The following is a 13,624-nucleotide window of genomic DNA, read 5'->3' on the forward strand; positions in this document are numbered from 1 at the left end:
TTTTAAATGAGTTTATTTATAAAAAATTTGGGTTTTTGACAGTATAAGAAGCCAAGTGTCTTTTATTGCAGTAATATTAATTGCCTAATACTTGGATACATAATACTTCATATCATATTTCACAGCCTTATCTGTAAAACTCCCAATTTTTGGTTTTTCACTTATTTATTTATTTATTTATTTTTTATTCCTTTTGAACCAATAAAGAAATTGGTTACTCTATTCTTGCATAACGGTCTTGCCTCCTATATTAAAAACTTGCATGTAGCTATATTAGTAAATGGGACAGCATCCACCTTTAGACAAAACAAATTTAGTATAAATAATTTAACAGAAAGATAAGAGATTGAAAGGATTCTGTGGTGTTTTCTGAACCAACAAGGCCATAGGGGCTCAATCATAGAGAGTTCATCTGTGGTGCGAGGAGTCCCTGTTGCTGGTTAAGAACGGCATCGTGTCCGTGGGTTTTCTTGCATTCTCCGTTTCCTCCCACATTGTCATTCCATCAATTATTTCTTATTGATACACTTTCATTAATGATCTGTCTTCTTTAGCCTAAAGACGATACCGTGGAATAAAACTATGAATTTCATTTCATTTTTTCGAATTTAAACAGTATTAAATAAAATTGAGGGTAATTACAACTACATTAAACTAATCTGTTGTAATAAATATTTTTCAGTGTCTGGAGTTGGAAAATTACCAAGCCGCAGCTAAATTGGCAGCTCTAGATAGAAACTACCATTTAGCATTAGCCTACCAACTGAAAGCTCTTGCATTGAGTTCTACCTCCTCATTTGATAATGCACTGCCGAATAGTAAAGAAAGAAACAGTGTAATTACTGATAATCAAACGAATGACTCCAGTGACAACCAAGAAAACACTGTCAAACCTCAAGCAGATATGGAAGCATCTCCTGGAACGGTAGACAGTTCTTCGACGGAAATTGTAAATGTAAAAGAGAACACTGGGGGAAAGCCTGCTGAAAATACGGAAAATAATGCAAGCACACAGACTGAAGATAGCAGCAAAGACCAAGAAATACACGCGTTTGCAATTCAAGGTGGGAAGGAACAAATGTCAGAAAGAAAATACTTGTATTGTAGTATGAAACCTGAACTCCAAAATAAAGTTAATAATGATGAAAGTCCAGCACATACTATAAATCAGCGCGTGGAAGATCAAACTATTGAAACTGAATCTCAAAGAATAAACGATACTCAAGAGCCACAGAAGAATTCTGTTGAAACACCTGAACCACAGATTGTGACAGAGTATCAAGAAGTTGCAAATAATAGGAATAGCTCAAAAGCAAATGATGCTACCAAAGTTGATAAAAAGACTGTAGGCAATGACAAGAAAGCACATAATAAAGATAATATATCGGCCAATAATCTCGACAAAGAAAAGAATCGCTTAGTTCAACAGGCGTCTCAAATAGTGGAATATTACGTATCTGTGATGGAAGAAGATAGTCATACGATGATGAGAAGATTGTTAGAACAGGTAAGTTTAACCGTACGTTTAATTCGTTATCTCACGGTCTATCAAATTGTCAATCAATCTTGCCAAGACCATTTCTGTGTTGTAAACAAAGTACTGGAAACAGAGTTAATACATATATGGTATTGAACAGACGTTCACAATCATATTACAGGCCTTTGATGTAATCTAGAGATGCAAGGGCTCAAACAGAACCGATTTTTTTTCTCACTTCTTTTTTGGCTGAGAAATCTTGCACCTTTAAACATTTTAACTTTAATGAAGAAATAATGGTAGTACGTCTTACCTTTCTTTACACATTACAACACGAAACAGCATTTAATTACTGTGTTCTGAAGAAAAAAAAAGATATAAGAAATTCAGTAATAAGGGTAATCGATCACTCGATAGGAAAAGAGAGAGCAGATAGATGGACGCAATTGCTATCCTCATTCGAACGAATTGTGCGCACAGCTATTAGAGTAACGCACAAAAAAATATTTTACTGAAAATTTAATAATGTTAGCAACGGTTGTTCTAAAAATGTAGTAGTTAAACTTCGTGGGACAAAATTATCATTTAGAATTTATGCATACTATTCCCAAATTTCTTATTTCAGATATATTAATACGATATAAAGAGCTGTAAATAATGAACCTTCTCTACCGTGAAACTAACATCTACCCCAGATGGCTGTTTATGGCTTAATTTTGTAAACTGACTTACATTAGGTTCTAATAGAATATCTGAATCTTACAATAAAGTGTTTCCCGAACACGGAACGAAGTGGCAGCGAAATTCTATGCCAAAACAAGTATAGAGTTGTATCTGTTTCTTGGTTTATGATAATTTTTTCTTGTGTGCCAGTTTGAATTTAGGCAGCATGTACGACACACATGAAAAGATGTATAACCTTCAGGAACTTAAGAACTCAAATAAATTGAAAATTTTCGTTTTTTCTTCTTAAAAATAACTGTCTGTTTTATGACAGACCTCCATTATAAAGACCGGCCTCATTGCATCTCTAATGTAATCTTCTGCTTACCATGCACTGTTTTCCAAATCCGTGGTAGTCATTGTATGGTGATGTTTCGTTGATCTCTGTAATGGACCGCCTTACAGCGCATAAGCAGGTACGGAATATCTGGAAACCTCGTGCCTCTGAAAAGTCCTCTCGACCATGGAGATAGTTCAGAATCACAGAAGTTCACGGCGAAGTTTGTCGAATACGGCGGATGTTCCAGGGCAACCTGGTCAACACTGGGTCCCTGTACCTGCGACATGAAACGAACATTACAGTTTCTCCTTCAGGATGAACCATAATTTCATGACTAAACTCAACTTCCACGGATATCTCCCTAACAGCCCAGCGATTTTCAGTTTCAGGAAGTCCGTGCACAATCACTCCATCTGCTCCTTCGTAACGGATAGAAAACTGCTAAGAATTCAGACTGATAAGTTCTCGAGGCCTGAACGAAACGCCTTGACTATTGTGCAACCTTGCGATACGGTAGCGCATCGTTCCACACCTTGCACTACCGTATCAGGTTGCTGACATGCATTTTTGCCATAGGTCACTTGGATTTTTAATCCAAGAACGCTATTCAAGTTCGATAATATGCTTTAGGGCACCTCACACAACTAGCAAACTTAATCACGAACAGAAAGCACCTCAACTACTCGCTTTCCCTAAACTTTTAGTCCTGCACACCTGGACAAAATCCAGCCCTTGCCGAGTATAATAATGCGTATATTTGCCTCCCGAGTGTGTTGCTGCTACTTCATTTACAACCCACTACATTTACTTATTATATATATATATATATATATATATATATATATATATATATATATGATACTTATGTGCAAATACTGCATTCTTATGTACTAAATAATGGAATCATATAGCAGGTGCTGATATATATATGTTTACATCACTAACTAGGGATGATTCCATACCGGGACCAAGTACCTGGATAAAACCTATACATCGTCTGAAAGCTCTTGCCATGAGAAATACGAAACCGTTTTCAAATCACGGGCAATTTCCCAACCTGACCCTATAAGAGGCCAGTTCGTTATATGTCACCTTCGTTATATATTCGTTCAATTGCAAGCACGCCATTTGGAACATTGTTATATTTACATTTGGTTGGCAACACTGACAATGTAGAATGGTTGGGAAATGGTCACACACAACGTCTTTTTGCTATAGTGTCGTGTAATGTTTCTCCCAAGCTTGATGTATAATCATCTCTTCATACGAACCTGTTTCACACCTTCTCATTTTTACAATTGCTTGCCAACACTGACAAACTGGGGTCCTTGAGAGAGGAATACGTCCACAATATTTTTTTTCTAGTGACGAATAGCGTTTATGCCACGTTATATGGATATATATCCAGTGGTAGAGAAATCATCTGCCACATTGTATTTACAATTTGTTGGCAACACTGACCAAATGGGTACGTTTGGATGCAAAGTGATTTTATCAAACCCTTGCCCGAGCCACGTTCTAACAATGAGCCAAAGAGGAAGATGATGGGCTAAGGTACTTACGCGTGATATGCCATACATATGGTCAAAAACACTAACAAACTGGCCCCTTTAGGGTCAGGTTGCGAGTTTGCCCATGATTTGAAAACGGTTTCGTACTTCTCATGGCAAGAGCTTTTAGGCGATGTATAGATTTTATCCAAGTACTTGGTCCCGATATGGAATCATCCCTAGTAAGATAAATAGACTAGAAATGTTAAGAATATATAACTTAGTTCATGTCGTAAAATACGAAGTTTTACATGGAAGAAAAAATATTTTTCGAGAAATATTGCAAAACTTAGATTGGTAGCTTGTTACCTAGGTATAAAAGGAGGTGAACATTGAATAATGAATACATAAGAAATTTAAGTTTGAAAAAAAAAAAAAAAAAAAAGATTGGTGGAAAATGAAATTTGGAATTAATTCCAAAATTGGGTGCATTTATTCAGATTTGGGGACAACTCCGTCGAAAGAAAGAGAAATTTGCGGATTACAAAATTCACTACGGTGTAGAGTACAAAAATATTGTAAATTTTAAATCAAATTTAAGTCTGTAAAAAGCAAAACTTGAACAACGGAAAACATTGCATATTTTATAATGGGATATATGGAAAGCCGTCACTCATCGCTTTTTTTTAAAGGTACTTACATTTATGCCAGGGGACTGATTACAACGTATGAAGTACACCAATGTTTTCTGCAAATAATAGTTGAAAACAAGAGTAGTGACCTTTCTCGTTTGTGTAAAAATGATATTGAAAAAAAAAATCGCGACACTTTTGCATGAGTCTAACCCTCTGTTTTTGCGCGCGCGTGTGTGTATATGCCTTATGTTCATTGTTCATGGTTTAGAGCTGATTCCAACACATGATGTACAATAGTGTCCTCAAATAATGATTGCAAAAAAGAATGGTGGCCGCTTTCGTTTCCACTTACACGCCTTCGCGAGATCACTAATCACTGGCAACGTTACCTAGCAACTTTCGGTTCATATCAGGAATCTGCCTATTACGTGATATATACTAATCTTAACTGGAAAATAAATACTGCAGATTTTGAAAGAAGCAAAAGGTGATTGGAATTCAGTGTTGGGGATTATTTCAGGTATACAGTTTAACTGATGAAGTCGCATTCTTTCCACAATTGGCTGAAATAATGAAAAATATTCTTGTGAAATGAGCAAACGGAAATTAAGGTAACCAATGTTAACGTTGCCATTTCACAACAGAAAACAATTCAGAACTTTAATTAAAAAAAAAAAAAAAGCATCTGAATTCATTATCTGTGAGCCCACTGGACATGAGCATGAACGCGTGCAACATACACATTACCTTCTGTATGAATGTAAAAAGGAAAACTCTCCTGTGACTGCGCTGAACCAAAGTAATGTAATTCCGTTCAAAGAAATTGTGAATGCATAACAGGACAAAAGTAAATTTTTCTAATTTCCACCTTAAAATCCTGTAATTAACGCTGCGTCAGCACCCTCAGTAGACTCATGTTTGACTGAATTGAATTATATAATTCATAACAAATTATAACTGATAAAAAATTGTAAATGATAAAGAATTATAGAACTGACAAAATTATATATGCGTTTCAAACTTGACCCTAGTAGCCTAATCAAAAATAGGTTTATTACCTTCACAGATTTCGTAGTATAAATGAAAAGATGATTTAAGTAAGCAACAGGAAAGAAAGTGAGGTGAAACTATCAATCCCCAAGTATTAAAGTACACGGACAACATGGGAACAACAACACACCCAGGAACACTTTTACAATGTTGTTTTTGCTCGAACGAGACAAGTCATCATTTTAATTCCCAACTATTATTTGCAGAGGACATTATAGTTGCACATCATATGTTGAAATCAGCCCCCTGGCATGAAAACAAGGTACCTAAAACGTTCAGCAAGTTGGGTTAGTCTCATAGAAAGTGGCACAATTTGCAGTTTTTGCAATGTCATTTGTGCGCAAACAAGGAAGATCACTTAAATGACTGCACTCAAATTTGGAATTAATTCCAAATTTCATTTTCCACCAAAAACGGTCAAGGAATGTGTTTACATCAACTTAGGAAATATGATAGAAACGACTGGTATTGAAGAAAAGAGTTCTTTTTATTTTTCAATGAAATGTACTAATATAGTAAAGTAATAGATCATTTATGAACATTACTCAATATTATAGGGCAAATTACTAACCTTGTACGTATTTCTGTAGCGACTTCTTAATTTTTAATCTAGTCGTCGTGCAAACCTTTACAAGGTTAGTAATTTGGAGTATAATTTTGAATATGTTCCTTACGCTCATTAGCAATTATTAATAAATATTACTCTATTGAGTGTCTTAATTTCTAAAGAAAAAAATCATAGTTTTAATAATTATTATTCTATGTGTTAGTTAATACGGTGTATTATTATATTATTGATGATACTTGATATTATTGTTTACAATAATATATACTCTCCGTGGTAACAATAATTAACTTTTAGTTAAATATTTGATTTACTTTCCAAGAAAATAGTTATCTACAAATGTATTTCTTACTGTATGTCTACAAATGTATTTACTTTATATAAAATTATCAGGAAAGTAGATTTGAAGTAAATAGAGAGATATGCATTATCTTTGTTGGAGTGAGGATACCAGTTAGTCTGTAATGTATTTTAATTGCAAAATTATTAGTCTCAATATGTATGTGCTGAAACCTGTTAATGAAACCAAGTTATATCAATAGTTTTGAAGTATGGTATATAACATTTCATATCTGGATTTAATGTAATTTTTTTGTTTTGTTCTATCCTTTCGTTTAATTGATTTTTACATCATTTTTTTTTTAAATCATGTAAAGAAAATATAAAATTGAAAAATATTCCCTGTTTACATGTTCCTATTCTGATGGTGTAGCTAAGTGCAACATGATATTGTTGTTCCATAATTTTTTTTAGTTACAATAAACACCCTGTTATTTGTTGATATAACATTGTTTGATTTGCAGCAAATGTTTATGTAAATTTAATCTACTAATTCAGAAAATGTCTGTTGTATTTGTTCCAGGGCATTAAATTCTGGCTGAGCCATTCTCTACCAGTAGATCACTTGGAAAACTTACTGGTGAGGCATATGTCGAAATTCTTCTATCCTCTCGGATTAATGTTATTCTGGTAAGTTCAGAAATTTTATTCATAAAATGCATTTATGAATATAAATTAATTATCATATAAACGCAAATAAAAGGAAAATTTGTTAAGTGTTTTCATTGACGTATTTCTTGCTAGTTTCTGGTGTTGAATCAAAATGTCAAGAATAGATATTTATCCGTCCTTTCGGTTACAATATTAGTTCGTTATAGTTCGAAAATTTGCCGTTTCAGATGTGAAAGGAAAATCACTCGTCATTTATTTGTGTTTTTATTGTTGTGTATAGCTAATTTCTAAAAAGTAACTTGCTTTCCCATGTTCACTTTGGGATTCTTTGTTTACAACAATAGTAAAGCCCCTATAGTTGGACGCTCTTTTATCGTACATATGTTTTTTGGGACATTCATGTAATGTGTATCCTTAAATCCTTTTAACTTGAACAGTTTTGAAGAAAGTGTATGTATTCCTTGGAAGAGTTCTAATTCACATTCGAAACTATCTGAGCACAGTAATGTTAAAAAAAAAAAAAAAAAAACTAAATATCTATCTTTCATCTAATCTTAAGTAGGATAATTTACTAGCTTATTTCTCATAGTTTTTATTTATTTATTTTATTTACAAACATAATTTCAGATACAGCTAAATGCCAGTTTACACTGGAATATCTAACAAATCTAAGAGATGATAACATAAGCCAATAATAATAATAATAATAATAATAATAATAATAATAATAATAATAATAATAATAATAATAATAATAATAATAATAAAATAACATCTAAGTAATAACAATATTGTAGCCGATTACAATGTAGCCATTAAAATTACGTCGTAGTGTAGAGTTATATGTAGCTTCAAAATTAAATAAATCTACAGGTTTATGTGACATTTCGTTGTATAACTTAAGAAGATTGTAGAACAGAGAGCGTTGAACTATTTACAATTTAGGTCGTACTATATGAAAAAGATGTGTTATATGTTTATTTGAATGAAATTCGGGAGTACAGTTCTAAGGATAGCGTTTCGGACCAGAGCTTATACAGATATTTGGGATTACTGATTTTATGATGTGTGTCAGATAGTTGAATATATAGTGTTCGTAACAGTTCGTGTTTTGTCATCGCATGTGCGCAAGGTACTCTGAAATGTACTGTTGCCAGGAAGTTTAGAACTGAGTTTAGCCAGGTTTGTAGGAGCTGCCATTGTCCAGCTAGGTGAACAATGTTCCATTTTAGGAGAAATTATTGCCTTGTAGAACGTTGTTAAGGAAGAGAGGTTTCGTGTATCTGTTAATCTGTATAAAAGTCCTAGAAGACGCATCGATTGCTTAGTGAGTGTTTAAATGTTCTGTAAAAGTTAGTTTTATATCAAATGTAACTCCGGTATCCTTATGACTATTGACTCTCGTGATGGGTGAACCTTATATGTTGTATGAGATCTGTACAATATTTTTCTTTAGAGATAATGTTATAGATCTGCTGTAATCGGGATTCACTTGTAGGAGCTATATCGTACACCAAGAGGAAAAGTTATCTATGTCATTTTGAAGTAGGTCGGAGTCTTCAGTACTGTTCACTTCCCTGAAGATTTTACAATCGTCTGCAAATAACAAGATACTGCTGGAGGTTTGAGTTGAAGCAATTAGCCAGGTCATCCGTGTACAGAATGAATGAGGTATCCAAGTATACTTTCCTGTGCTACTCCGGATGTTACAGGCGGAGGAATAAAAATCGATCCCGCCAAGACGACTCTGGGTGCGACCTAGTAGGTAGCTATTCAATAAGGATAAGAGTTGCCCATGAATACCGAATCTATTGGAGATTTTGTAAATTAGATTAGGATGGTAAATAAAATCGAACGCTTTAAATAAATCGAAATAGATGGTGTCAGATTGTGCATTGTTGAAAACCCTGTTTATAGCATGATTAAGCGTTTATTAGGTTAGTAAGGCAATAGATATTTAACACGAAACCATGTTGAGCTATGTTAATATACGGACGTAAATTTGAAAGCTCTATCTGTGGTAATTTTCTCGCAGAGGATGGATAGTTTGAGAGAAGTCAAATAGGCCTATAAGATGACACGTGATCTTTCGGACCTGATTTATAGATTGGGGAAACACAAGCTGTTTTCCAAGAGGAGGGAGAAATCCTTCTATAAAACACCTGTTAAAAATGAGCGAAAGGAAAAAGAAATAATAGATGCTGTGGAATGCAGAAAGATCTAAGCTTATATTGGCAGGGCCTGAGGCTCCCTCAGGTGGGAGAATGTGACTCAACCTCTGGAGGAGTGGTAGATATATATGAGGTAACGTGAATGAGCAAACAGATCGAAGAGAGGGGAAAGTGAATGGTGTATTCACACTTGAGAATTTGTTACAAAAGAATTCATTAAAAATTTCTGTTCGTTCATCATCCTCTCCATTTGAGTTGTCAGTGTACATCACAAGAGATATGGTAGAAGCTTTGAACCTAGACCTGATGAGATACTAGAAATGTTTAAGGTTGTTGATGCTGGTGTCTAAAATTTTTGAAATATAATCTACATTTTTGCACCTCAGTAGCTTTTTTGCGGACGTCTTATATCAGGAAATTTCTTATAAGTATGTTTATTTGGGAATGCACGCCACAGTTCCCAAGCCCTTTTCTTATTCCGCAGTGTGTGGTATCTCTCTTTGTCGTACCATGGTGGAAGTTTCATTGCTTTTATTTTCTTTGACGGTACTGTTTTCCGAATTCCAGCATGGTCTCACATATCTCAGTGATGAATTTCGTGAAGGTCGTCCAAAAGTGGATCTTGCAAAAGACGTATGTTTTGACCTCACCACTGTGCTGTGCACCCAAGAAACTTCCCAATACCAAAAATGAAGCGTCTGTCTGAAATAATAGTTAGTTCAAACTTTTTGCAGAATCTGCTTAATCTTGAACTTTTAACTCTCGTAATTCAAACAGGCTTGCGATCGAGGATTTCCCCGTTTGCGCAATTGTTTCATATGTAAAAGCGAGTCGATTGAGCATAGTATCGATATGAAGTCAAAGTAACACACCACGACCTTCCCTAGTTAGCTAAAACGATAAGTGACGATGAAGTTTTAGTTGTAAACCTGAAGAATTTTGTGCATACTGTACTTCGTAATTTAATTCTAGAAATGACGATTGCTTAAGGAATAATGATAAAGTGACTTTTTGAGACTCATATGCTATTTGATTTATTTTATTTCATGAATAGTAGTACATTTTTAGAATACTAAGTAGGTATCTAATTAAAAAAGTAATTATGTTCACTGATACTAGAAGTGTGTAATATAAAAATAATTTAACTTGCATTGATGTAATGTAAAGACAGGGCCGGATTAAGAAAGCACAAAATTTTATTTTATTTATGAAATTAAACAAAACTTACAGTAAGATGGAAAATAATGTTTATTGTTAGATACTTCCACTTTATTTATATTTGAAAAGTTTTCTATTTTGTTATTCCAAAGTTTATCAGATCCTCAATTATTATCAGTCATTACTTCTATCATTACTGTTCCTATTGTTTTTACTTCTGCCAAGGTGATTGTTTCTGACGGAGTATATGTGTTAGTGTGTTTTCACTAATGTACAAAAAATACATAAATTTCACAGACTGTATACAGTTGCCCCTCTGATCGTATGGCCCGCGGACCATGGTTATTCTATAGAATTTTTTTGTAGTGTTCCCTTACCTTGATGCCCTGAACACAGGCTTAATTTGCTTAATGGTTAACCCACCCCTGTGTAGACAGCTACATGCCAATATTGTGAGAATGGGTCTGACATGATCACCTTCTCATTTACAAATACAGTTGACATTAATTATTAGGAAAATATATAGTACATAAGTTTCTCTTTTTAAATTCATTGACATGCTGTAGCACTAAAATATGACTTGTGAGAGATGTAAATACGAATGATGAATCTCATCCGAGCGGTATTATATCATTACAGTAAAGATGAAAACGTGGAAGGAGAAACAGACAGTACGCTGGTATTGAGTCACTTGTCTACTTGTTTTTGCCTGCAGTTATGTACCACGCTATTAAAATATATTAACGAAAGTAAGTGTTTCCATTTTTTATAATTTATTCTTCATTGTAAATGAGTTTATAATAGTAATAATAAAATTCCTATGGTTTTCACAGTTTAGATTTAGTTTCAATCTACTTAAGTATTCGGTTATTTTAAGTATCTTATACTTAAATTATTAATAAAATATCATGAGGCTTAAAGTGAAGAGTAACACTATTAAAATAGTTCGATTAATTGTAATTTTCATATATAAAACACCAACAAAGTATCGGGAGGTTTTAAGTGTAGAGCAGGGTTTCTCAACCTGGGGGTCACGAAGATAAGAGGAAGAGATAAATATAATTAGTATCTAATACCGGAAAATATTTTTAAATACGTATGTATTATTTTGAATTTTGTTCTGATACGCATATTTTTATTTTTATACATACTGTTAAGAACAAAAAATAGGTCTACTAAACATTTTCAACAAGTACAGAGTTGTTTAAAAATCAATTTAAATGAGAGGTCCGATATGAAAATAATGAGAACTACATATTGAAATACCAGAAAAATACAAATGCAACAAAACGTGCATATTGAAATACAATTAAAATTGAAAGCTAATTAGGTACCTGAGCATGGTGTCATTTCACTAGTGTGGCAATGTCGGGATTGATCTTCGTGACGCACATTATCAAGTAATTTAAAATACTCAATAACTGTCTTAACAACTGTCCAAGTTTTTTTAAAACCAAAATTAGAATTCACTTTTTTTATTTTTTTTTACCATATGACCCAAAATTAAGGGAGTAATGATGTTTTAAAATTCTCAAACGGCCTCCATTTTGAAAGAGTATGACGGATCGGGTTCAATATTTGTAATATGAATGAACTGAACAAATTTGGTTAAATTCATTCGCTTGTAAGGAAGTTACTGTATCCACTATATACAAGAAATGGATTGTACTATTATAGAAATCTTATTACAAACCAGAAATTATAAGGGGGTCGCTGGCAAAAGATATGGAAAAATGGGAGTCGTGATAGGAATTTGGTTGAGAACCACTGGTATAGAGTATTTTTTTTAAATCATTCGACCAATTGTAATATTCGTATATAAGATACTAACGAATTATAATGAGACAAGTGTATACTAATGGTATTAAAATTGAATAACTTTAATATTAGTATATGAAATACAAAGTATCGAGACCTAAATAGACTAATGCCGTTAGAATTTTTCGACTAATATGTATTCGTATATAAAACAAAAAAAAAAAAAAAAAAAAAAAAAAAAAAAAAAGCACAAAATGTAGAATTATAGATAAACTCAGGTCAAATCCAGTTGTTGTTTCGGTCAGCAATAATAATTTTGAGTGGTTCAGAGATAGAAATTTCGACATGTGTATTTTGCATCTCTTTTCTTGCCACAGTAAAAGACAAGAAATATTACGTTTCCTCCTTGTTACTTCTCCGTGAAGAAATTTTCTAAAATTGTTTCTGGTTCAAAGTAATTATAAAGGTAACCAAGAAGGTTCTGTTGTTTTTTCACCCACCACCTTCGAAAATCGATATATCACCTAAGACGTACCTGGAAGATCAAAAATAGTCCCCACCAAAATAGTCGACGACTTTTTGCCAACGTTTTGGAAGGCCATGGATTCCATCGCGGTAGAACTTGGTGGGCCGTGAAGCGAAGAAGGTATCAAGAGCATTTTGCACCTCTACTTGGGATTTGAACTGGCGTCCTTTAAGGTGATTGTCCAAAGAATGGAGCAGGTGATAATCGAACAGTGTAATGTTCAGGGAGTATGGCGGATCAATAGTATTTCCTATTCAAGGCGTAGAATGGTGTCCCGGATCATCCTAGCCACGTGGGGCTTAGCGTTGTCCTGTAACAGGAGGACCCCTTTGCAGTTCAGAAGTGCTGTCTCCAGAGTTTTGAGTTTTTCTTGAACACGGCTTACCTGCTGACAGTACACAGTTGCATTGATGTTCTGACCAGCTGGTAGCAGTTCCCGATGCTCGATGCCGTGAGCAGTCCACCGAACACACAGGAGGACTTCTTCTGGTGCAGTACTGGTTTCGGCTGGTTTGGAACCTTCATGGGATGCTAACCAATGATGACGGCGCCATGGAGCTTCGTGCAGGACTCATTTCTCGTCACATGTCAACATCCTGTTTAGAAATGGCTCCTTCCTCAGACGAGACAGCAAAGAACACAAGTGTCTGCTCGCTTTTCTGGCCCGGAGTCAAATCACATGGGACCCAATGACCCAACTTGTAGTGCTTCCCAAGTTGATGAAGGTGCTGCCGAATGGTTTCTCCACTCACATTGAATTGTAGTCCCAGTTCCTCACATATCTGGCCACTGTTCACCTCAATTGCTGCCTGAAGATAATTTTGTACATGTGTTGGTCTT

The 13,624-nt window shown here is 34.3% G+C and overlaps 1 protein-coding gene across 1 annotated transcript in view; it reads left to right on the plus strand.

Moving 5' to 3' along the window:
- ca (RCC1 and BTB domain containing protein claret) overlaps positions 1-13,624 on the plus strand; it is a 153,956-nt gene that overhangs the window by 127,862 nt on the left and 12,470 nt on the right. Inside the window, exons 24-26 of the mRNA XM_081742650.1 lie at positions 683-1,507; positions 7,083-7,189; positions 11,140-11,249. Coding sequence (XP_081598776.1) covers positions 683-1,507; positions 7,083-7,189; positions 11,140-11,249 — 1,042 coding nt within the window. The remainder of the gene's footprint in view (positions 1-682; positions 1,508-7,082; positions 7,190-11,139; positions 11,250-13,624) is intronic.

The sequence above is a fragment of the Thermobia domestica genome, chromosome 16 (assembly GCF_964235325.1).
Source record: "Thermobia domestica chromosome 16, izTheDome1.hap1.1, whole genome shotgun sequence".
NCBI lineage: Eukaryota > Metazoa > Arthropoda > Insecta > Zygentoma > Lepismatidae > Thermobia > Thermobia domestica.